This window comes from Oryctolagus cuniculus, chromosome 17 (assembly GCF_964237555.1).
Source record: "Oryctolagus cuniculus chromosome 17, mOryCun1.1, whole genome shotgun sequence".
Lineage (NCBI taxonomy): Eukaryota > Metazoa > Chordata > Mammalia > Lagomorpha > Leporidae > Oryctolagus > Oryctolagus cuniculus.
Genome location: NC_091448.1, coordinates 49,052,170 through 49,074,434, shown reverse-complemented (window position 1 = coordinate 49,074,434; position 22,265 = coordinate 49,052,170). Strand labels below are relative to the sequence as shown.

The 22,265-nt window shown below is 55.3% G+C and overlaps 1 protein-coding gene across 18 annotated transcripts in view; it reads left to right on the top strand.

Annotated features, from left to right (window-relative positions):
- The first annotated feature begins 2,294 nt into the window (after positions 1-2,294).
- ITGAE (integrin subunit alpha E) overlaps positions 2,295-22,265 on the top strand; it is a 57,873-nt gene continuing 37,902 nt past the window's right edge. For 15 of the 18 annotated variants that reach the window (XR_007911457.2, XR_001795252.3, XR_011383629.1 and 12 more), the window contains exons 1-2: positions 2,295-2,454; positions 15,699-15,816. Coding sequence is in view for 13 of the 18 variants with exons in the window: in XM_070061226.1 (XP_069917327.1) it covers positions 2,421-2,454; positions 15,699-15,816 (152 nt within the window). In the remaining 5 variants the exon portion in view is untranslated. Of the gene's footprint in view, positions 2,455-15,698; positions 15,817-20,785; positions 20,924-22,265 lie in introns of those variants that run through there. The other 3 variants (XM_017348965.3, XM_008270877.4, XM_070061228.1) reach the window with 2 other exon arrangements.

Sequence of the window (22,265 nt, the reverse complement as noted above, 5' to 3'; positions counted from 1 at the left end):
CCTCCACCTGGGAGTGTTCTGTTCAATTTTTTTAATTTAGAATAATTTAAAGATCACAGAACGTTTCCAAGGATAGAGCGAGGATTGTGCCACGTTGTATCTTGTCCTTCCTCCCTTCCCTGTCTGGACCACGCACCAAGCACCACCCAGCTTTACCCCTGCTGTGTGCTGTGGCCACAGTGGAGTCAGCACGTTCAGGAAGTGTGTTCAGCATGTTATCAGAATGATAGCTGCCGACTTGTCATGTCCAGGTCTCTGTCCTGTCAGCGGTCTCTCAGAGACTGTTACCACCACGTTTTTCTGGTCTGGGGTCTGGCCAGGGCCAGGCGCTGCCTTTAGGGAGCATCTGTTCTGTAGCCTTGTCTGGCGTGGTTCCTGAGCCTTTCATGTGGTTTTTGAAGAGTCAAGTTTATGCTATAGAACGGCTGTCAAGTGGGTCCCTTGGTGTTTGCGATGTGTTAGGAGGCGCCTTGAGGTTTGCTTGGTTAGGGTGTGTATTTGTGAACACCTAGCTGTGTCCTAGGTGCTGCGAGCGAGGAGCGTCACACAACACAGCCTGGCCCTGACCTTGGGGCCTGAAGTTTGGGTGTTGGGGGCAAGCAGTTACTGTCCGTTGGGCTTAAAGGGCCCCTGTGTGTTCTCGTGATTAGAGGCACTGACAAGCTTGGGCGAATACATCTTCGATGGATGCAGGATGAGTCTGTTCTGGACGTCTACAGAGATGGAGAATTTGCCCGCTGAGGTGCCCCCAAGTCCACACTCTCAGCACGAAGTCCTGCTCCTCAGTCCAGCGTCCAGCTCTGCCCTTCCGAGGACCTACTCTATGACTTTGGGCTTCTCCCCTCCCCCTCCAGGTCTAGTGTCCTTGGGACTCAAAATGAGCTGAGGGGGGCAGGAGAGTCACGGAGCCCTGGAGTGGAGGAAGATAGCCTGCAACAAGGCTGAGCAGGTGTGCACGCCTGCACTGTGCTCTGGGGGCAAAGTCAGACCCGAACTCGCTTTCTGGATGGTATGCCGTAGGGGAACATGGTGAATTGTCATTTCTGCCCCAATAGCCACGTTAAGATTTTGTCATGGGTGTTTTGGTGAGACCAAAGCAGGCCATGCAAAAATGTTTGAAAGTGTCATCAGATCTCCACAGAACTGTGGCCGAGCAAGCTTTCAATGTGAGAAGATAAAATTGATTTTCATCTAGTCATTCAGTCAACACCACTCTTACCTTTATTTAACGCATTTCAAAGTGCACCCCTGGGGCAGGGTGCCCAGCAGAGTAGCTTCTTGCTAATGTGCACCCTGGGAGGCAGCACATGATGGCTGGGTCCCTGCCACCCACATGGGAGACCTGGGTTGAAGTTCTGGGCCCCCAGCTCAGCCTGGTCCGGCCCCAGCTGTTTCAGTTATTTGGGGAGTGAACCATTGGATGGAAGAAGATCTCACCCTTCCCTCCTGCCCTTTCAGAAAAATAAATTTCTAAAAACTGCTCTTCCTGGAGCTGTAGATGTTCATGTGAGAGAGAACCTGATTAAAGTCCAGTTCTCTGCACTGGCGATTTACCAAGGGCTCAGTAGCCACATGGGACTGATGTCTTTGTGTTGGAGAGTGCAGATGGAGAGCAGCCCCCTGCACTTCCCAACAACCCGGAAGCGGAGGTGCAGGAGGAGACCTGCAGGCCCTCACACAGGACTGCAGGCGGTCAGCCCTGCGGTCTCTGGTGGCTGGGGTGGGTCAGAGGTGTGCAGTGAGATCGCAGGAACATCACCCCTTCTGTTACTTGAGCAGCTCAGGGCTCTGTTAAATCAGGGGTTGCACCAGGGTGCTGTAGCCAGAGTTTAAAGAGGATCCAGCCAGCGTGGAACTGAGACATTGATTCCAGCCAGGGCTTTGGTTCTTTCTGCTTTCCTGGCCTTCCATAATCTCAGGGCCTTGAGTGCACAGGCAGGTACAGGAGCCCAGTTTCTGGCCCGGGGTGGGGGAAGTTCCTAGAAGAACGGGATCCCTGTCTCCCTGCCACCAAGGACCCTGGGCTGGGAGCTGGGCCAGGGTGGCCGGCGGTGGTCCTGGGGCAGGGCAGGGGACTGGGACTCTTGGATGACACGATGGGCTGAGTTGGTATTGCCCCTGCACGGCCACCGTCTGCCACTCAGCTCACCGTTCCACAGGGGTGTAGGTCCAAGTGTGGGTGATGGAGCAGAACCCACTGCTGGCTCTAAGCTCCCAGGAACCAGCCCACAACTACTGAGAAAGCCACGTGGCTGGCGGTGTACAAGCAGAAACGTGCCTACTCGAGAGTGCCTGCCTGCCCGTGGGTGCCTGCTGGTCTCTGTCCCCGCCTCCTGGCCTCCTAAACCGACGAGGGGAAGCTGAGGCTCCTCTGCAGCTCCTGGCTCGGTCTGCACGCAGCTGCCTCCGCTCCAGCCGGGATGTGGCTGTTCCTCTCTCTGCTCTGCACGGCCGGTAAGTCGGCTTCGCCTCCTGCCTCTGGAGGCTGCTCGGCCCCACGTCTGTCTGTCTAGCCAGGATCAGTGAGGGGAGCTTCCCTGGGGAAGGGGAAGGGCTGCTATGGCTGTGTTGACTGCTGACGGACGGCTCAGGGTTCTGCTGCCCTGTTCCCCAGGGTCTGGTGGGGGTCTGGTCGGAGTCAGCCCCCTCTCTCCTTGGCATCCACTCCGGGCAGGTTGTGAAGTCGGATCGTTCTCAGCGTGTGGAGGCTGATGGTGCCTGTTCCACCTGCAGAGCTCCCTTCTCTTACTGAGCGGGGCTCAGCCACTGAGGGCGAGGCCCCTGTGAGTGGGTAGGGTGGGCGTTGAGATCTGCGCCTTGGGGGGAGCCAGCATCCTGTTCTTGTTGTCAGGGTTCGTGTGAAAACCCGGGTGTGGGTGGAAGGGAGGCACTTCTGCCTGGGGGTCCTGTTCTGTGTGTTGAGCCGCCCATGGAACATTATGGGTGAGCCAAGCCGGGAGCCTGCCCACAAGGTCCCAGGAAGGACATGGCACGGTCAGGTGAACCCTTGGAGGTGGCTGGGATCAGGCCTGAGGCCAGTGTGGTCCTGCCTAGTGGTCTGGGGAGACTTCTGGGGTCTCCTGCCTCCGTCAGGAGCTTGGCAGGGGAGTTAGATGGACGTGAGCATGTGTAGCTTAAGGGCTTTTGGGAGCCTGCACTCTCCCTGAAAGCAAGCTGGGGCTGGCCAGTGGGCCCCAGTGTCTGGATGAGCTGAGTCCATGGCAGGTCACCGAGAGAGACCCAAGCCTGCACGGGGCCCCGGCAGAGTGTGCGTTTGGGGAGAGACATTAATAATTGATATTTCAAAACCAACAAAATAGTTGTTATGGAAAGATCGAAGTTCTGTTGAACTTCCTTTACAACGCCGAGCTGTCTTTATTGTCAGTTACACAGAGTGTGGAGAGGGCCTCACGCTGTCTCTGGGGCTTAGGACCCTGACACACAAATGCCAGAGAAGGGGCTTAGGGTGGGCCCTGGCGTCCCTCTCCCATGCAGAGGAGACAGCCAGAGAAGGGCAGTGACTCCAGGGCCACGAGCAGGTGCCAGCAGAGGGGCTCAGGCCCAGGCCCCTGTCCTGCCTGGGGGCCCCGGGACAGCTGTCCCTCACCGCAGTGCCTTTTCTAGTGGGTGACATTTACCAGACCCCTGTGAGGCCCGAGCTGCGAGGCAGCAGGGCCAGGTGGGGGAGGCGTCATCAAGAGCCCCGTCCTGAAGGTGCCCTGAGCCCCGCTGGGGGAAGCGATGCTGTGGCAGTTCCACCCTGAGCAAGGGCCCAGTGCTGGAGAGCTCCCTGCAAGAGATGACGCTGGAGCCGTCTTGAGGGCTGGAGAGTCTGAGTGGCAGGGAGGTAGCAGGGAAGGCAGGAAGAACCTCTCAGACTGCAGCCCCAGGACCTGGGCCTGCCTCGGCTGGAGACGGCCCACGGCTGTCCCTGGCCTGGCCTGCTCCTCACCTTCCATGTCCCCCAGCCGCCCTCCCTGGCCATGACCGAACAACGGCCCAGGGAGGTTTTAGGGAGAGTGCAGGTGCAGAGGGGCGCGGCCTCACGGCCTGCTGTCCTCAGGTCAGCCCCACCCCCGACTCATTCTGTGTCCACAGCCACTCACTTCTCCATCCTGGGTCTCAGCACCCCGGGGCAACATCCCTCACCGTGCAAACAGGGAACTGGGCTGTCTGCCCGTGTCCTTACAGGGGTGAAGAAGAAGGAACCAAAAGTCCAGGGCCTGCTCTGCTGATACCAACTCAGGCCGAGGCTCGGGGCCCTGCCGGGGCGATGGGAAGGCAGCATGTGTGGGGCATGAATGAAGAACTTAACTGATGGCGGGCCGGCGCCGCGGCTCACTAGGCTAATCCTCCGCCTTGCAGTGCCGGCACACCGGGTTCTAGTCCCGGTCGGGGTGCCGGATTCTGTCCTGGTTGCCCCTCTTCCAGGCCAGCTCTCTGCTGTGGCCAGGGAGTGCAGTGGAGGATGGCCCAAGTCCTTGGGCCCTGCACCCCATGGGAGACCAGGAGAAGCACCTGGCTCCTGCCATCGGATCAGCGTGGTGCGCCGGCCGCAACGGCAAAGGAAGACCTTTCTCTCTGTCTCTCTCTCTCACTGTCCACTCTGCCTGTCAAAAAACAAAAAAACAAAACAAAAAAAACTGATGGCGGTCATCATGGCGTGTGAATTGGGCCCCAAGGATGGGGCACAGTGGAGAAAAGGGGCTTCCTGTCTAGGGAAACAGTGTAGACAAAGGCCTGGGAGTGAGGAGTCTGGCTTTGGAGGGGGGGAGGGGTGAGGCTGGGGTGAGGCAGCAGCATCAGCAGGCCCCAGCTCCTCCCCCAAAGTCAGACCAGAGCGGAGGGCAGTGGCCCTGTCTGGGGGTCCCAGTGTGATGCATGTGTGCGCGCACACACACACACACACACGTTCTGACCCCTTGAGCCCCTGCAAGAGAGGCCATTACAGATGTCTGTGGGTCTCAACATGGTGGTGGGGGGAGGGTATTCAGGCAGAAGGGAGCCCAAGCAAACGTGAAGTGTCCAAGAGGGGCAGTGTTCATGGGAGAACCGGGGCGTGGCAGGGGGCAGGCCCTGTGGGAGCTCCAGTCTGTGCTAGCTTGGCTTGTGCAGGGCGGGTATGATGTGTGTGGGTCCTGAGTGCTGTGGATGGGGTGTGTGGGTTTACGGTGTGTATAGGATCTAGGGGTGGGTTGTGTTGGGGTGTGCATGAGGTATAGAGGGTATATGGGGTGTGTGTGATACATATGGGGTATGGATGAGAAGTACGGGGTGCGGATATATGAGGTGTGTGAGATGTGTACGGGTGTGGGGTGTATAGGGTGTGTAGGGGGTACGTGGGGTGTGGCTGTGTGTGGTGCACATGGGGTGGGTGTGCGCTGAGTGAGGGGATGAGATGGATGGCATGTGTAGTGTGTACTGGGGGGCACATGGGTAGCCCGGCCTGGGAGTGCCTCGGTACAGGGGTGAGGAATGGGGAGGACCCAGAGTGCCAGGCTGAGGGGGCTTGGACTTCAGCGGGAGGGCACCGGGAAGCGCCAGATGGCCTTGAGCAGCATAGTGACCGCCAACCTGTGTGTCGTATGGAAGGCGGAGGCCAGTGCAGAGGCTGCTGCTGTGGTCCAGTCCACAGATTGCCGAGGAGGTGGGGCCGCCCAGAGAAACACTGGGCATGGAAAGCAGTGCCCTAGGCCGTTGTCTCCCTGAGGTGGACGGAAGGGAGGGGGCAGCTTAGGTTGAGGTGATGAGGCTCCGAGAAAAAGAGGCGGGGCCAGCGCGCTGCTTCCCTGGAGGGCTGGTGCTCTGCAGGTGGGTCCCGGGAGGCACCCCCTGTCAGGCCCTGCTGGGTGCTCTGGGGCAGGCCTCGGGGTGCCTGAGTCTTCCGTAGCCCGCTGCTCGCACAATTCCTCATAGGGACTGTGCCCCCGGACCTCAGCGTCCAGTGATGACCTACTGTACTGTGACAGTGTGCATCGAAAATGCCCAGGGCAGGGGCTGGCGCTGTGGTGTAGTAGGTTAAGCTCCGCCTGCAGCCCTGGCATCCCATATGGGCGGCTGTTCAAGTCCCGGCTGCTCCACTTCCCATCCAGCTCCCTGCTAATGGTCTGGAAAAGCAGAGGAAAGTGACCCAAGCGCTTGGACCCCTGCACCCAGCTGGGAGACCCAGAAGAAGCTCCTGGCTCCTGGCTTCGGCCTAGCCCAATGCTGGCCATTATGGCCATCTGGGAAGTAAACCAGCAGACAGGAGATCCCCCCACCAACTCTTTCAGATAAAAATAAATCTTTTAAAAAAAATAAATTTAAAAAGTAGCATTTAAAACATGAAGAAGTAAAATGCCCAGGGTGGGGTGGGTGTTGGGCCTAGTGGTTAAAAGTCACCAGTTGGGACGCTCACGTGTCACATTAGTCTGCATTCTGCACTTGCTGCAGCTCGTGACTCCTGGCTTCTTGCTAATGCAGACCCTGGGAGGCAGCAGCGTGACTCGGGTGCGTGGATCCCTGGCACCCGGGCGGGGGGGGGAGGCCTGGATTGGGTCCCTGGCTCCTGGCTTCAACCTGGCCTAGTCCCAGCTGTTGCAGATATTGGTGGGGTGAATCAGCAGCTGGGAGCTCCTGCTGTTGTTCTGTTTGTCTCTCTTTTGGCCTCTTAATGAATTAAAAAAATAAAAACAAAAATGCCCAGTGTGATGGGGAGGCGAGGGAGGGGAGGCAGTGGTGAGTGACAGGATGGAGGGGGCCGCGCAGTCTGACTCAGCTGCCCTGTGCCTGGGAACAGCTGGCGGGAAGCAGGCCTACGGGTCTTGTGGTGACAGACGCTGGTTTAGGTGGGCTGTGCAGTCTGACAGCTTGCAAGGGGCTGCTGCCGGGGGTGGGCGAGACTGTGAGACAGAAGGTGCCAGGCCTCGGGTGCGGTTATGACTCTGACAAGCAGATGGGGGAACTGAGGTGGGGTGACGAGCACCAGGTCCTTTGTGGCTCCCAGGCAGAGTGAAGGTTTGAACCGGGACTGTCTCTGGGGTCCACACTGTTGGCTCTGAGTCTGGGTGGGCAGTGCAGTGGAAAGGGGGCCCCCATACACACACACACACACACACACACACACACACAGGTTCTCCTGCCCTCCCTGCGTCCCCGCAGGGGGCTCTGACCCCGTTGTGGGCTCTTTATCACTGCCAGCTGCCCAGGCCCTGATGCAGGCACCGCAGGCGGCCTTGCCCAGATCTGAGGGCCATCGCCCCACTCCCTGTTTCCCAGCCCCTCCTGGCTTCAGCTTTTACAAAAGTCTTTGGAAGCAGGCGGGCCTGGGTGGCAGACTCTGTTGTCCCGCTTCCCCGGGGCCCCCAAGCGAGCTGGTGGCCTGCACAGCCTCAGCACACGGCGCAGTGCTGCGGGGGGTGGGGAGGCCTCTCATTCCCACCCCGCCAGGCAGCTTGCTCCCAGGCGCCTCAATGGGAGAGCCTGGAAATGGGCTGGCGATGGGGTGGGGTGTGGGGGGTCTGGCTGGCTTTGACGCTGCCAGGCACCTCTTCTGGGCCAGGTCCTTTGCTGAGCTGGGCTTTGCGGCTGGCGGGTGTCACGGATGACTCAGACCGGATCACAGTCTAGGGGAGACAGCCGTCATCACGGGTTACCTTGGCTGAGACAGGGTTTCATCGAAGTCAGACAGAGATACCACAGGACGTTTAGGGGAGGCAGGGACCCATGCGTGACTCTGACCAAGGGTCTCGACTGGCTCCTGGTTTCTGGCTGTCTGAGCAGGGCCCCTGCACGCAGAGGTGCCAGGGTGGGGAGGCAGGCCTGCTGGGCAGAGGGGACAACTTGTGCAAAGGCCCAGAGGTAGCCAGTGTGAGATGGCGGCCAGGCAGTGAATGCAGAGGTGCGGGGTGTGGCGGTGCCACAGACGCCCGGCCAGGAGTCTGGATTTTCCCTGGAGCTTCAAGTCATTTCTGTGGGTTACACCAGGGAGCAATACATGGGGAGAAAAGGCCTCCTGCTTGCCCTGTGACAAGCTGGTGCTCACTCTTCAGTGCTCTCCTTGTCAGTATGCTCACCTCGTCAGTTTGCTCACCTCCTGTCCCCCCCCCCCCCCCCGCCCCGACCTGGCTGACCAAGAAACAGCAGGAGGCGGGGCCAGGAGCTTGAGTCCAGAGCCGCTGGCAGCCTTGCTTTATCTAAGGATGGCATGAGCCCCTTCCCGGCCTGGGAGACCTCATCTGAACCCCAGCCAGTGCATGTGCAGGCTGCAGGGGGTTACCCTCCCAGCACCCACCACGTGCAGGCCATCGGGCCAGGCCCCAGAGAACGTGGCGAGTGAGGCAGACACAGTCTTTGTCCTTGTGGGACTGGGCAGAGGGTGCAGGCACAGGCAGTGAGTGAGTAAAGAGGTGGGCAAGGTCCTTGTAGACCGGGGTCGGTGCTGTGGTCAAGGCTGGTGGGAGCCAGCGCCCCGGTGGGGTCAGGAGGTCAGGAAGGCCTCTCCTGGGAGTCAGCTGTGGGACAAGTTGTGTAGAGGTCTCTACAGCCTGGGGCAGAGCCTTTCTGAGGGGGAGGCAGAATGACTTCTCGCCATCTTTCTGGGTTCCTCTGCAAGGCTACCAATTACATTGACACGGGGCAGACGGACGGGAGAAAATAGGGTCAGAAACAGGTCCGATGGTGGAGGCTTGGCTGGCATCCTGAGCTACAGAAAGGACTAGGGGCTTGGGACCCCCGGGGGTGGCGGCACACATGCTGGGAGGGTGAGGAGGTGGTTTTGTTAAGCAGACGAAGTCGTCTGGAGTGGCTTGCCTTCACGGGCCTGTTCCTGGGACACCACGGGCCAGCTCCACCCAACTCCCCCTGTGTCTGAGCTCAGAGTTTCAAACTCAGACTTCGCCTGTGAGGTCTAATTTGGGGGTGGCACTCTGACCTCCTGCAGTCATGTTTTGGGGGGCGCTAGCCGTGCCATTGTGTGTCTGGAGACCTCCCGAGCGCTCTGGAGCGCTCCTCAGGTTCTCAGGGTCACGAGGCCTCCCTCAAAGCCCCAGAAGGACAGCACTACGGAGCTTCCGGAGAGCCGAGGGCCCCCTCCCTCCTGCCCTGCCCCGTGCCTGTGTTCATCTGTAGGTAGCCCTCGTTCTAAGCCAGCAGATGTGCTTCTTCTCCGAGCTGGGCCCACCTGCTCAGGGTGTGGGGGGGCCTCCACACACCCGGCGTCACAGAAGCGCTTAAGTTCTGAGATCAGAAAATAAACAGTTGGTTTTTCCCAGAGTCTCTTGCTGCTTTGTGCAGGGCTCTCATCTCTGGGAATTGAGAGACAAAGACATAGACCCCGCCTTTATAGCCCCTCACTGTCCTCCTTGCTTTTAATCATAATTCTATTTTTAATTTTATTGATTTTTTTTCCAAAGATGTATTTTATTAATTTGAAAGGCAGAGTTACAAAGTGAGAGAGGGAAAGAGAGAGAGAAATCTTCCATCTGCTGGTTCACTCCCCAAATGCCTGCAGTGGCCCTGGGCCAGGGGCCAAAGCTGGGAGCCAGGAACTCAGTCCAGGTCCCACGTGAGCAACAGGAACCCAATCACTTGAGCCATCACTACTGCCTCCCAGGTCTGCGTTAACAGGGAGCTGGCGTTGGGAGGGGAGCCAGTCTTCAAACTCAGGGATTCCAATATGGGACATAGAAACCAGCACCCTAACTGCTAGGCTACACAGCTACCCCAACAGCAAAATTTTAAGATAACAATAAACCCAACATGCTTATTACCCGGATGGCACATTGTCAGGACTCGACCACACTTCCTGCAGTTACTTCACTCTCCCTTGTTTTATTGCCTTTGCTAACGTGTTTTCAAGCCTTGCTACTCGAAATATGGTGTGGAGGCCAGCCATGTGGGCATCACTTAGGAGCATCCCAGAAATGCAGGGTCTGGGACCCCTGGACCCTTCCTCAGGCCTCACAGCAGGAAGCACCGACGCCTGGGGCTCGCCAGCGCAGGTGCCGGGGCTGGCAGACTCCGGTGGTGTCGGCCTCATTGTAAAGTTCTCCACCAGGCTGTCGTCTAGCAATTTTATCCATTGGTGATCGAGGCTGAAGTCTTGACGGTGTTTCGTTAGGCCTCACCAAACAGTGCTTTTCTTCTACATTCATTAATAATAATTCTTCCAGCTGGCGCTGTGGCTCACTAGGCTAATCCACTGCCTGTGGCGCTGGCACTCCGGGTTCTAGTCCTGGTCGGGGCGCCGGATTCTGTCCCGGTTGCTCCTCTTCCAGGCCAGCTCTTTGCTGTGGCCCAGGAAGGCAGTGGAGGATGGCCCAACTGCTTGGGCCCTGCACCCCATGGGAGACCAGGAGAAGCACCTGGCTCCTGGCTTCAGAGCGCTGTGCGCCGGCCGCAGCAGCCATTGGGGGGTAAACCAATGGCAAAAAGGAAGACCTTTCTCTCTGTCTCTCTCTCTCACTGTCCACTCTGCCTGTCAAAAATAATAATAATAATAATAATACTCCAGAACATTTTGGTGGCCTTGAAATACACTTCGTAAAAGGAAGGCAAGAAGAACACTAAACACTTTCTCTTCACAGTCAGGTGATGGTGACTTCATTTCTTCCAGTGATGACCAACTGGAAAGTGGTTTCTTTTATCTTCATTTTTCCCCTCTTTTAAATATCATTATGAACTTATGAGGTTTTTATATATTTAATGTGAAATTCTTATATATATATATATATATATAAACATATTTAAAAAATACAACAAACAGGGGGTTGGTGCTGTGGCACAGTGGGTTAAAGCTGCTGCCTGCAGTGCCAGCATCCCATCTGGGCACTGGTTCTAGTCTTGGATGCTCCCCTTCTGATCCAGTCTCTGCTATGGCCTGGGAAAGCAGTAGAAGATGGCCCAAATCCTTGGGCCCCTGCACCCACGTGAGAGACCCAGAAGAAGCTCCTGGCTCCTGGCTTTGGATCGGCGCAGCTCTGGCCATTTCAGCCATCTGGGGAGTGAACCAGCAGATGGAAGACCTTTCTCTCTGTCTCTACCTTTCTCTTTAACTTTGTCTTTCAAATAAATAAAATAAATCTTTTTTTAAAAAGTACAACAAACAGAAAATGCATTTACCGAGATCAGTGAATCTCCAAAGAAAAGCAGATCCATGCAGGCAGTAGCATGTCCAGGAGTGGAAGGTCTGGGGTGAGTGGTACAGCGGTCAAGACAGCAGCTGGGACACCCATTCCCACATCAGAGGGCCTGGAGTTGAGTCCCAGCTCTGCTCCTGAGTCCGGCTTCCTGAATATGCACCCTGGGGCCAGGAAGAATGAATCAAGTATTTCAACCCCTGCCACCACCCGCATCCACATAGAGATCTGGGGCTCCTGGCTTTGGCCTGGCCTGGTCCTGGCTGTTTCAATCTTGGGGAGCAAACCAGTGCATAGAAGTTTCTCTCTCTCTCCCACCCTCCCTCTCTCCTCCTGCCTTTCAAATAGAGAAAGCAGTCTTCAAACAAAAAAACATGGGCTGGCACTGTGGCCCAGCAGATTGGCCCATGCTTGTGACACTGGCATCCCATATCCATCTGAGTGCTGCCTAGAGTCCCAGCTGCTTTAGTTCCAATCCAGCTCCCTGTTAATGTGCCTGGGAAGGCAGCAGATGATGGCTCAAGGGCTCAGACCCCTGCCAGCCATGTGGGAAACCAGAATGGAGTTCCTGGCTCCTGGCTTTGGCCCGGCCCAGTCTTGATTTTTGTGGTCATTTGGAGAAGGAACCAACAAATAGAAAATCTCTCTCTTCCTCTTTCCCTCTCTCTCTCTGTCACTCTGCCTTTCAGATAAATAAATCTAATAATAATGATAATAATAATAAAGTTATAGCACAGAAAAATACCTTGAGGACAAAATAAATACCAAACCTCAAAACAGTTTACAACATGTAGAAGGGGCAGGTGTTTAGCCTGGTGGTAAGGACAGGGGTTAGGGTGCCTGCATCCCACATCAGAGCTGCTAGGTTCAACTTCTTGTCTGGGCTTTGATTCCAGCTTCCTGCTAATGTATAACCTGGAAAGCAGCAGTGGAGATGGCTCAAGTACATGGCCCCCTGCCATGCATGTGGGAGACCTGGATTGAGTTCTGGGCTCCTGGCACCAACCCTGGCACAGTCCTGGCCACTGAAGGCATTTTGGAGTAAATCAGCAGATGGAAAAATCTGCCAGTCTGTCTATCTGTCTGCCTGTCTCTCTCTGACACAAATAAATAAAATAAATTTTAAAGGCTGGCGCCGCAGCTCACTAGGCTAATCCTCCGCCTTGTGGTGCAGGCACACCGGGTTCTAGTCCCAGTTGGGGCGCCGGATTCTGTCCCGGTTGCCCCTCTTCCAGACCAGCTCTCTGCTGTGGCCAGGGAGTGCAGTGGAGAAAGGCCCAAGTGCTTGGGCCCTGCACCCCATGGGAGACCAGGATAAGTACCTGGCTCCTGCCATCGGATCAGCGCGGTGCGCCGGCCACAGTACACTGGACGCGGCGGCCATTGGAGGGTGAACCAACGGCAAAAAGGAAGACCTTTCTCTCTGTCTCTCTCTCTCTCTGTCCACTCTGCCTGTCAAAACAAACAAACAACAACAACAACAAAAAAACAAACAAAAAAAAAACACAACTTTTTACAAAGGAGAAAGAATGTTTAGACAATTTCATTTAGGGGACAAACAAGCATAGTTGGATCCCTGTTTGACCCTGTGGCAAAGATTCAAGCGTGAAGTTAAACGAACAAGCAAAAATGTCCAAGATGTGAGTGAATTTAAAAACATTGCTGAGTGGGGAAGCATGACATAAAACTCAAGAGTGACAAAGGAAAAACCATTTGACATAATAAAAAGTAGCTATGGGGAAAATGTAATAAGCAAGCCAAATAAAAAACAGCTCAGTGAGCAACATTGCCTGTAACACACTGCCAATTTCTCTTGGGTAGGAAAAAGCTCATACGAATGAATAAGAAAATAGTCAATATGTACTCCAAAAATGGGCAATGCGTACAAATAGGCAGCACACGTATAAAAGGCTTGATCTTGCTCTTAATTAAAAACTTGTCTTAAAACACGGATAGGGGCTGGTGCTGTGGAATAGTGGGTAAATCTGCCTCCTGCAGCATTAACATCCCATATGGGTACCAGTTCAAATCCTGGCTGCTCCATCTCTGATCCAGCTCCCTGCTAGTGTGCCTGAGATTGCAGCAGCAGATGTCCTTGGGCCCCTGTACTCACGTGGGAGACCCAGATGAAGCTCCTGGCTCCTGGCTTCCACCTGGCCCAAACCTGGCTTTTGTGGCCATTTGGGGAGTGAACCAGTGGATGGAAGACTTAAAAAAAAAAATGGAAAAAGGCTCTGCTCACAGAGTTCAGGTGATGTGGGGAAATGACCTCCCATTCTCTTGTTGCAGCATGAGTTAGCACAGCCTCATTGGGGCCTGATTGTCAATATCAATTCTTCCCATAAAATTGTTCATGAAAAATATCAAATGTACAGAACAGTGGACAATTGGATTTTGCTATTGTCAACATTAAAATAAATTTTCTTTATCATTGTATATTTTGATGTACTTCAAATAGATTGCAGACATCAGCACAATCTATCCCTAAACATATTGCCTAGAGTTCAAAAATATGTTTGCGTTTATTTCTTTTTTTAGGTAAAATATATGCACAGTGAAATGCACAAGTGGATCATACATTGTGCTTTGACAAACTCATGCACCTTTGTAATCCAAACCTCCATCAAGAGACAGAATGGTTCCATCACCCCAGAAAATCCCTTGTACTTCCTACCCAGTTAATTCCTACACACCCTGGTGCACCCCAGGCAATTTTTTTAAAAACTATAAATTAGGCCGGCGCCGTGGCTCAATAGGCTAATCCTCCACCTTGCGGCGCCGGCACACTGGGTTCTAGTCCCGGTTGGGGCGCCGGATTCTGTCCCGGTTGCCCCTCTTCCAGGCCAGCTCTCTGCTATGGCCAGGGAGTGCAGTGGAGGATGGCCCAGGTGCTTGGGCCCTGCACCCCATGGGAGACCAGGAAAAGCACCTGGCTCCTGGCTCCTGCCAGGATCAGCGCGGTGCGCCGGCTGCAGCGGCGGCCATTGGAGGGTGAACCAACGGCAAAGGAAGACCTTTCTCTCTGTCTCTCTCTCTCACTGTCCACTCTGCCTGTCAAAAAACAAAACAAAACAAAACAAAAAAAAACTATAAATTAATTCTGCTAATTTCAGAACATTGTATAAATGGAATTAAACAGTAAATGCTCTTTTTAGGTAAGGCTTCTTTTATTCAGCATAATTTGAAAAAAAATATTTATTTTCATTTTATCTGAAAGGTAGAGAGAGAAAGAGAGAGAGATCTTCCATCCACTGGTTTCATTCTCCAAATGACCGCAACAGCCAGGGCTGGACCAGGCCAAAACTAAGCCAAACTACCACACGGGTGGTAGGCTATCCAAGAGCTAGAGCCACCGCTGCGGCCTCCCAGAGCGTGCACTAGCAGGAAGCTGAATTGGAAGCGAAGTATCTGGGGACTGCAGGCAGGCAGTCAGAGACGGGATGAGGGCGTCTAGGCTGCACCTTTACGGCTGCACCCAACGCCCGCCCCATCAGCATCACTCCTGAGATGCGCTCACGCTGCTGTGTGAGCAGTTTGTTTCCTTTTAGTCCTCAGCAGCACCCTGGTGTGTGGCTGCGCCCGGACAGTGGGGTTTAGCCATTGTCCCACTGGTGAGCGTTTGCTTGTTTCCAGTTTAGGGGTATCACAAATAAAGCTGCTGTAAACATTCCTGCGCAAGTACTCTTTGAGGACACATGAGGACTTTAAAAAGTTTCTGGAAAAATGAAATTAAAAGGTAACTTTATTTTGGTGCAAAAAAAATTTTGAAATCCATGCATTACAACAGCTTGTCAAAGCAGTCACAGAAATGCACATTACGAAAAAACTATATAAGGATTCCAAAAGTTTTTAATACCAAAAATAATATCTTTTAACTCTGTTTTTCCACTAACTTTCTTTGATAGATTTATTTATTTGAAAGGCAAGAGTTACAGAGAGAGAGGGAGAGAGGTCTTCCATCCACTGGTTCACTTCCCAAATGAACACAACAGCTGGGGCTGGGCCAGATCAAGCCAGGAGCCACGTGGGTGCAAGGACCCAAGGACCTGGGACATCTTTCGCTGCTGTCCCAGGCGCCTTAGCAGGGAGCTGGTCAGAAGTGGAGCAGCCGGGACTTGAACTGGTGCCCATGTTAGTTGCTGGCATCACAGGTGGTGGCTTAACCTGCTGCGCCACAAATGCCCCTGCACTAAGTACCGTCAGATGTTTTCTCTTGGATCACTTGAGAGACACACAACAGAATGAGCATAAAGTGGACCCTCTTGCTGGTGCTCACGGTCTGTTTTAACTTGTCCAGTGATGAATACGTGCTGTGTGACAGGCGCAGGAAAGGGTAGGGGGAGGCAGGACGTGCATCTCAGGGGAGAGCCTGAGAAGGCTTCCTGGAGGAAGGGGCTCCATTGCTGGCCCAGAGGCTCTGGGTCAGATATATCTGCATCCAGTCCTACTGCCATGGGGAAAAGTATCTTTGGGGAGTCTCACTTTTCTCATCTATAAAATGGGTATAGTGGCAGCACAAGACTTGGAGGGATAATGAAAGGCCCAGCTGTGGCTCAACTCTGTGCCTCTTCTCACCCACAGTACCGACGCCCCTAGCGGCCTTCAACGTGGACGAGGCCGGGGCCTGGGTCACACCTGCGGGAGCACCTTTCGTGCTGAGTGCACTTCTGCACCAGGACCCCAGCACCAACCAGACCTGGTGAGTGGGGGCGGCAGGCAGAGGGCGGGGGTTGCCTTGGCGCCCCACCTCTGCAGCCTGGGGAGAACCTTTCACTGTCACAGGGGTGAGCTGAAGAGAGAAGCAGTGAGCACCAGGCCAGTGTCGGGGGTCCCCAGGGTCTGAACCCTCTCCTCACCCTGGTTCTCTGAGCTCCACTGCCTGGGGGGGAAAGAGACTTAACACCTACTTTACTTTTTTTTTTTTTTTTTTTTTTTAAGATTTACTTTTTTATTTGAAAGTCAGAGTTAGAGAGAGAAGGAGATAGAGAGGAAGAGACAGAGAGAGATCTTCCACCCTCTGGTTCACTCCCCAGATGGCTGCAACAGCCAGAGCTGCACTGATCTGAAGCCAGGAGCTAGGAGCTTCCTCCGGGTCTCCCACGAGGGTGCGGGGGCCCAAGCACTTGGGCCATCTTCTGCTGCTTTTCCAGGCCATTAGCAGGGAGCTGGAACAGAAGTAGAGCAGCCAGGACTTGAACCAGCACCCATATTGGATACTGGCATTGAATTTGCAGACAGCGGCTTAACCCCCTGAGCCACAGCACCAGTCCCTTAACACCCACTTTAAAACAGAGTCGACGAAGGCTCCTTACCAAAGTGACAAGTGCTAGATACAGAAAATTTGGAAGGCAACAAGATAGTGAGAACACAGGGACTGTGCCCGAGAGAGGAGGGGTTCAGAGGCAGGCTGAGGGGCTGCTAGGCCTGATTCAAGGGCAGCTGGGCTCTGTGTTTACAGCCTTAGCAAGGAGCTCAGCCCTGAGCCTCAGCTTCCCCTGTCTGCAGTTGGGGGTGGGGTGGGGTGGGGTGGGGGTGAGTTGCCTGCCTCCATGCGTTGTTGCAAAGACCATTCGGAATGATCTGCATACAAAGGGTTTCACAGAGTTGCTTTCCAAAGTGAAGCTCAACAGATGTTATCTGGTATTTGAAAAACATCATCAGTATCCACTCGTTAGATAGGTAAAAGTGTAAACTGTGCCCACCGTGTGCTGGTGAGACAGGGGTGCAGCAGGACTGTGTGGGAGTGTGACTTGGTCCCACCACCCCGGCATCGGGTGAAGCTGAGGGTGCACTGGCCTTTGAATCGGACATTTCGCCCCTCGATTCAAGTGCCAGAGCAGTTGTCAGGCACGTGGGACACCGTTGATTGTAGCCCTGCTTGGCATCGTGAAAGAGGGAAAAAAGGAAGGTGTGAGTCAAATGAGACGAAAAGCAGGTCCAGTGACTCAAACTGGCGCCCTGGTTACTAACCTGGGTCTGAAGGCAAATTGTAAATTATCTATGCAATGCCCATCCATGCAACCAATGTGGAGCTCCCACCACGAGGGTACTTCAGAAAGCTCGTGGGGAAATGGAGTTAAAAGGGAAGTGCAGGAGCAGGCGTTTGGCCTAGAAGTCAAGACGTCCATTTGCTATGTGGGAGTACCTGGGTTCAGTTCCTGGTCCGGCTCCTGGCTCCAGCATACCACTAACGCAGACCCTGCTTGGCAACAGGGATGGCTCAGGTGATTGGGTTTCTGCCCCCCATGTGGGAGACCTGAACTAATCCCAGCTCTTGGATTCAGCTCTGGCCTAGCCCTAGCTGCTCAGATGTGAGCATCTGGGGAGTGAAGCAGCAGATAGGAGCCCTCTCCCTCTCCCTCTTTCTCTCCCCAAATAAATACACACATAATTATTTTTAAAAATAGTCTGGGTGCAAAAAAAAATGAAATCCATACATAATTTTCTTGTAATGTGCATTTTCCATGAATTTGTTGCTAGGCCTTGGGGATACAACGGTGAGCTCAGGGAGCCCATGTGTCGTCCGGGGGAGGTGGACAGGAAGGGAAGGATCTGAGGTGCATTCTGTGACGGCAGGGTGCTGATGTCTGAGCGTGTCTGTAGTTTGAGGAGAGGCTCTGAAGTGAAGGTCACCAGATCCAAGGCCCCTTTCAGTTTCTCCTGTTGTCACCAAAATGGCTTTCAGAGCTGTGTCTTTTTTTAAAAAAAAAGATTTATTTGAAACCCCAAGTTGCAGAGAGAGAAAGAAAGACAGAGAGATGTCCCATCCACTGGTTCACTCCCCAGGTGGCCACAATGGCCGGGACTGGGCCAGACTGAAACCAGGAGTCAGGAGCTTCTTCAGGTCTCCCAAGCACTTGGACCATCTTTCGCTGTTTCCCAGGCACATTAGCAGGGAGCTGGATCAGAATCAGAGCAGCCAAATAGGAACCAGTGCCCACGTGGCATGTTTGCATGGCAGGCGGCAGCTCTGCCCACTATGCCACAACACTGGGTCCAGAACCGTGTCTTTTTAAAGTCAGGTTCACAAAACATTCCATTTTGTTGTTTTGTCTCTTTGTTCGTCCCTCCTCCTCTTCCTGTTTGTTGCATAGTGGTCATGAGGCTTTGTCTGTGCTCGTTCTATCACCTGGCAAGGCTCAGGCCCAGCATGCGTGGGCGTCAGAGCCCAGGGTCCCGATGGGCCTTGGGGTGGAGCCTGGTGAAGTGCTCAGGGCTCCTGGCTGTGCAGAGCAGCTCCATGTGGTGGGGGCTGGGTGGACACTGGTAGATCCTAGGCAGCCTGATGGGCCCTGGACTTGATCAAGGCCTTACCCACCAAGCAGTCTTGGATCTTTTTCCTGGCCCTGCTGTCCTCATCTCCACAGTGGAAAAATCTGGTGACTGTTAGGTTTCAACTCCTGGTTGCTTAAGTTGTCACTGGTGAATTTCTGTTGCTTGCAACCAAGAACTCCCACACAGCAATAGTAAAGTAGAAAGGGCAGGCGTTGCTCACTGATAGGGATGATCTGTGAGTCCCCAAACCACTGCTCCAGAGATTAAACCCTCTCCATGCCAGGAACAATGTATCACCTGCTGGCCCAACCTCTGTTCCTAGAATAGCAAAGATTGCTGTGTTAGGCGCTAGGCCTGCACCTGGCTCTCGGCTTTAGTCCATGGATTTAAGTGGTCAGGATAGGCTCGGCCCATCTACTTACTCAGCAGGTATTCATGCAGGCAGAGTGTGGGGGATAAGCTAGTGAAGGAGACACGGCCACTGGTTCCTGGAGCTCCTGGGCTCATGAGGGAAACCAACAAGCCAGACAATGACAGGAGTGACGTCCGCTCCCGTGGGGCGCCTGGGGTAGTCAAGGCAGGTGTGTTCTTCAGCGTTTCTGCTAGGACCTGCACAGGAATTAGCATGAGAAGGGGTGGGAAAGGGGAAGGCCAGGAGAGACAGCAGCTTGGTCAAAAGCCCGGAAGCCAGCCTGCGCAAGGCCAAGGCCGGGAGTGACAGAAAATCAAATGCAGGAGACGGGCGGTGCCGCCTCTCCCAGGCACCGAGGGTTGGGAGGAGCCAGAAGCAGAGAGCGGGCAGTGAAAGGTTGTCAGAGAGGTTTTGGCTACAGGAGGATAGATTTGGTGTTTGTTGCATTTCGTTTTGGTAAACATTCTAATGACAAACAGCAGCCAGAACACGGCACCCACGCTACGTGGGCAGCCCAGTGAGTGCAGAGTGAACGGCTTGTGCGGGCTGCACCCAGGTCAAGACCACCGAGCCCCTCCCGGAAGCCCCTCCCAGACTCATCCCCTAGCCAGAACAACCTCCAGCTGACCTCATCTCTGCAGGCCGTCCTCCGGCTTTGGGAACTTGGCACAACGAAGGCCTACGGTGTGTGCTCTTGGCCCAGGAACGTCCCCCTCGGTGTTGCCTGAGGCGAGGCCGCCCATCCTCCTTGCTGGAGTTTGCCATGTGAACAGCACTGGTGAGGGGCAGCTTCCCTGGGCCTTGTAGCACCTTGAGTGGAACCACTGGGTGGTAGGTTATGTATTGGCTCGGTGTTCAATTTTCCAAACCGCTTGCCACCCGTGAGTGGGGTTTGGGCTGACGTGTTTGTGGCCATCCCCTGCCCAGTCCCTTCCCGCCAACCCCAGTGGGGCCCTCCTCAGCTGCAGCCCCTGTCCCGCAGATGCAGGGCCAAGGGGACCAAGGGGAGTCTGCAGCCCCTGGCACAGAGCTCAGGGCCTGCCAAGGAGGAGGGAGAGGACCTGGGGGGCTCACGGAACACCCCCCCAACCCCTGCTGAAGCAGACAGGGGCTCATGAGTTTGAGCAGGCTGGGAAGAGGATGTGGTGAAGGCACTCTGGGCTCCCACCACAGATGATGGGGTTGACAACCACAGGCCTGCTGCACGGAGCAGGAAATGAGCCAGGGAGAAGCACGGACGGGCGCCCTGTGCACAGGAAAATGGCGTGTCCCCCTCCCTGTTCCTCTCTAAGATATACCACAGCAGGCCTGCCACATCCTGGCTTTGGCTGCCCCAGAGGGCACGGAGCAAGCCGTAAGGCAGGCCTTCCCCTGGGAGCTGGGGACCAGCCTCTGAGAACAGGGCTGGGTTAGTGCTGCGAGAAGGCAGGAGAACAGGGGGTGCAGGGTTGTCAGCTGGTCAGTCATAGGTTTGCAGTCATTCCGGCCATAAACCTGGAGACCACCAGCCAGGGGGGGTGCGGAAGGGGTGGGAGCAGAGGCGGCCGAGACTGGGTCCCTGGCCACGGGCCTGCGTGGCGGTCTGAGCCATCTGCAGTGCACAGCCAACTTGCACAGCCCACACACGGTGGTGTCCTGGAACTCACAGTTGGGGGTGGGAAAAAGGCCATGGTTGTGGGTGGGACTCCAACAGTCCAGGCCACGGGAGGGCCTGGAAGGGTCAGGTTGCACCTGCCTTTGGGGAGGCACCCTGGGGAATGATGTTTGGGGTGATCGTATAGAGCCAACGGCTAGGGGGTGAAGTCCGAAGGGGAGGGAGAGCCAAGGCTGCCCTCCAGCAAAACGTGGTTGGGGTGGAGCCCAGTTCTGAGCCCACCCTTCAGGGCTGAGGCTCAGGCTGGTTGCTGAGGGGGTGACCTAGTTTGGGAGCTCAGCAGCAGAACCCAAACAGAGGAGCAGAGCTTAGCAGCACTCGGCTTTCCCCCAGATTAGTCCTGCAGCTGTTACTGAGCCTCCGTCTGTGCTAGACACTGCTCCAGGCTCTGGGAGTGATACCTGGATCGAGAGAGACAGGATCCTTGGAGCTTCCTGTCTAGTGAGCGAGACAGCGAGAAAGCAGGTGAACAGCGACACAGGGTTCTATCAGATGCTGGCAAGTTCTGAGAAAGCGAGCGAGCCGGTGATGCGATGCGAGGCGGAGCTGGGCTGAGAGGCACAGGCCGTAGAGCCAGCACTAGCGAGGAAGCAGGCTGGAGGGAGAGGACTGAGTGAGGCAGCCTGGGGAAGCGAGGGCTGTGCGGCGGGCACGGGAGAGGCTTCAGGGGTAGGGCGGGGCCCCGGTTGTGCAGGGCCCCGTGGGCTGCAGGAAAGGCTCTGGTCTTTTTTCTAAGTGCCTGGGAGGCTGCTGAAGCAAGGGAGTGAGTTGCTATTTAAAATAAATAAATAGGAGCCAGCGCCGCGGCTCACTAAGCTAATCCTCCGCCTTGCGGCGCCGGCACACCAGGTTCTAGTCCCGGTCGGGGCGCCGGATTCTGTCCCGGTTGCCCCTCTTCCAGGCCAGCTCTCTGCTATGGCCAGGGAGTGCAGTGGAGGATGGCCCAGGTGCTTGGGCCCTGTACCCCATGGGAGACCAGGAGAAGCACCTGGCTCCTGCCATTGGATCAGCGTGGTGAGCCGGCCGCAGCACGCCGGCCGCGGCGGCCATTGGAGGGTGAACCAACAGTAAAGGAAGACCTTTCTCTCTGTCTCTCTCACTATCCACTCTGCCTGTAAACACACACACACACACACACACACATGTTGTGGCCCAGTGGGCGAGCCTCTGCTTGTGATGTGGACATCCCATATCAGAGTACCAGTACGAGGCCCGGCTCCCTGCTCGTGCACCTGGGGGGCAGCAGAGGACGGCTCAAGTACCTGGGCTCCCGCCACCCATGTGGGAGACCTGGATGGAGTCTTGGCTCCTGGCTTTAGCCTGGTCCAGCCCTTGCTGATACAGTCATTTGGGGAGTGAACCAGCAGATGAAGATCTTGTTTTCTCTGTCTCTCCCTCTCTGTCACTCTGCCTTTCAAATAAATAAAATAATCTTAAAAAAAAAAAATAGGGTGATTACCATAGGTCAGATAAGATGGTGGCGGCCACGCAAGTGGAGGGAGGAGATCCACTCTAGATGTAACTGAGGAAAAAGCCTGAGAAGGATGTCCCCAGGCTCGGGAGTTGGTGGTGGGTGGGCCGCTTGGTGGGGAAGACGGTGGGAGCAGGTGTGGGGACCAGGCGTGAGCCCTGTCTTGGGCATTCTGAGCTCGAGATGCCCACTGGCCCGGCAGCTAGCAACAGAGCGGCAGCGCAATGAGGGAGTGGGGCGCGTGGAGGGGGAAGAGGTTTCAGGAGGCGGTCGCTTATGCCCAGGGCTGCCAAGGGACACAAGGACAGAAAGGGGCCCACTGGCTGTGGCAGCACA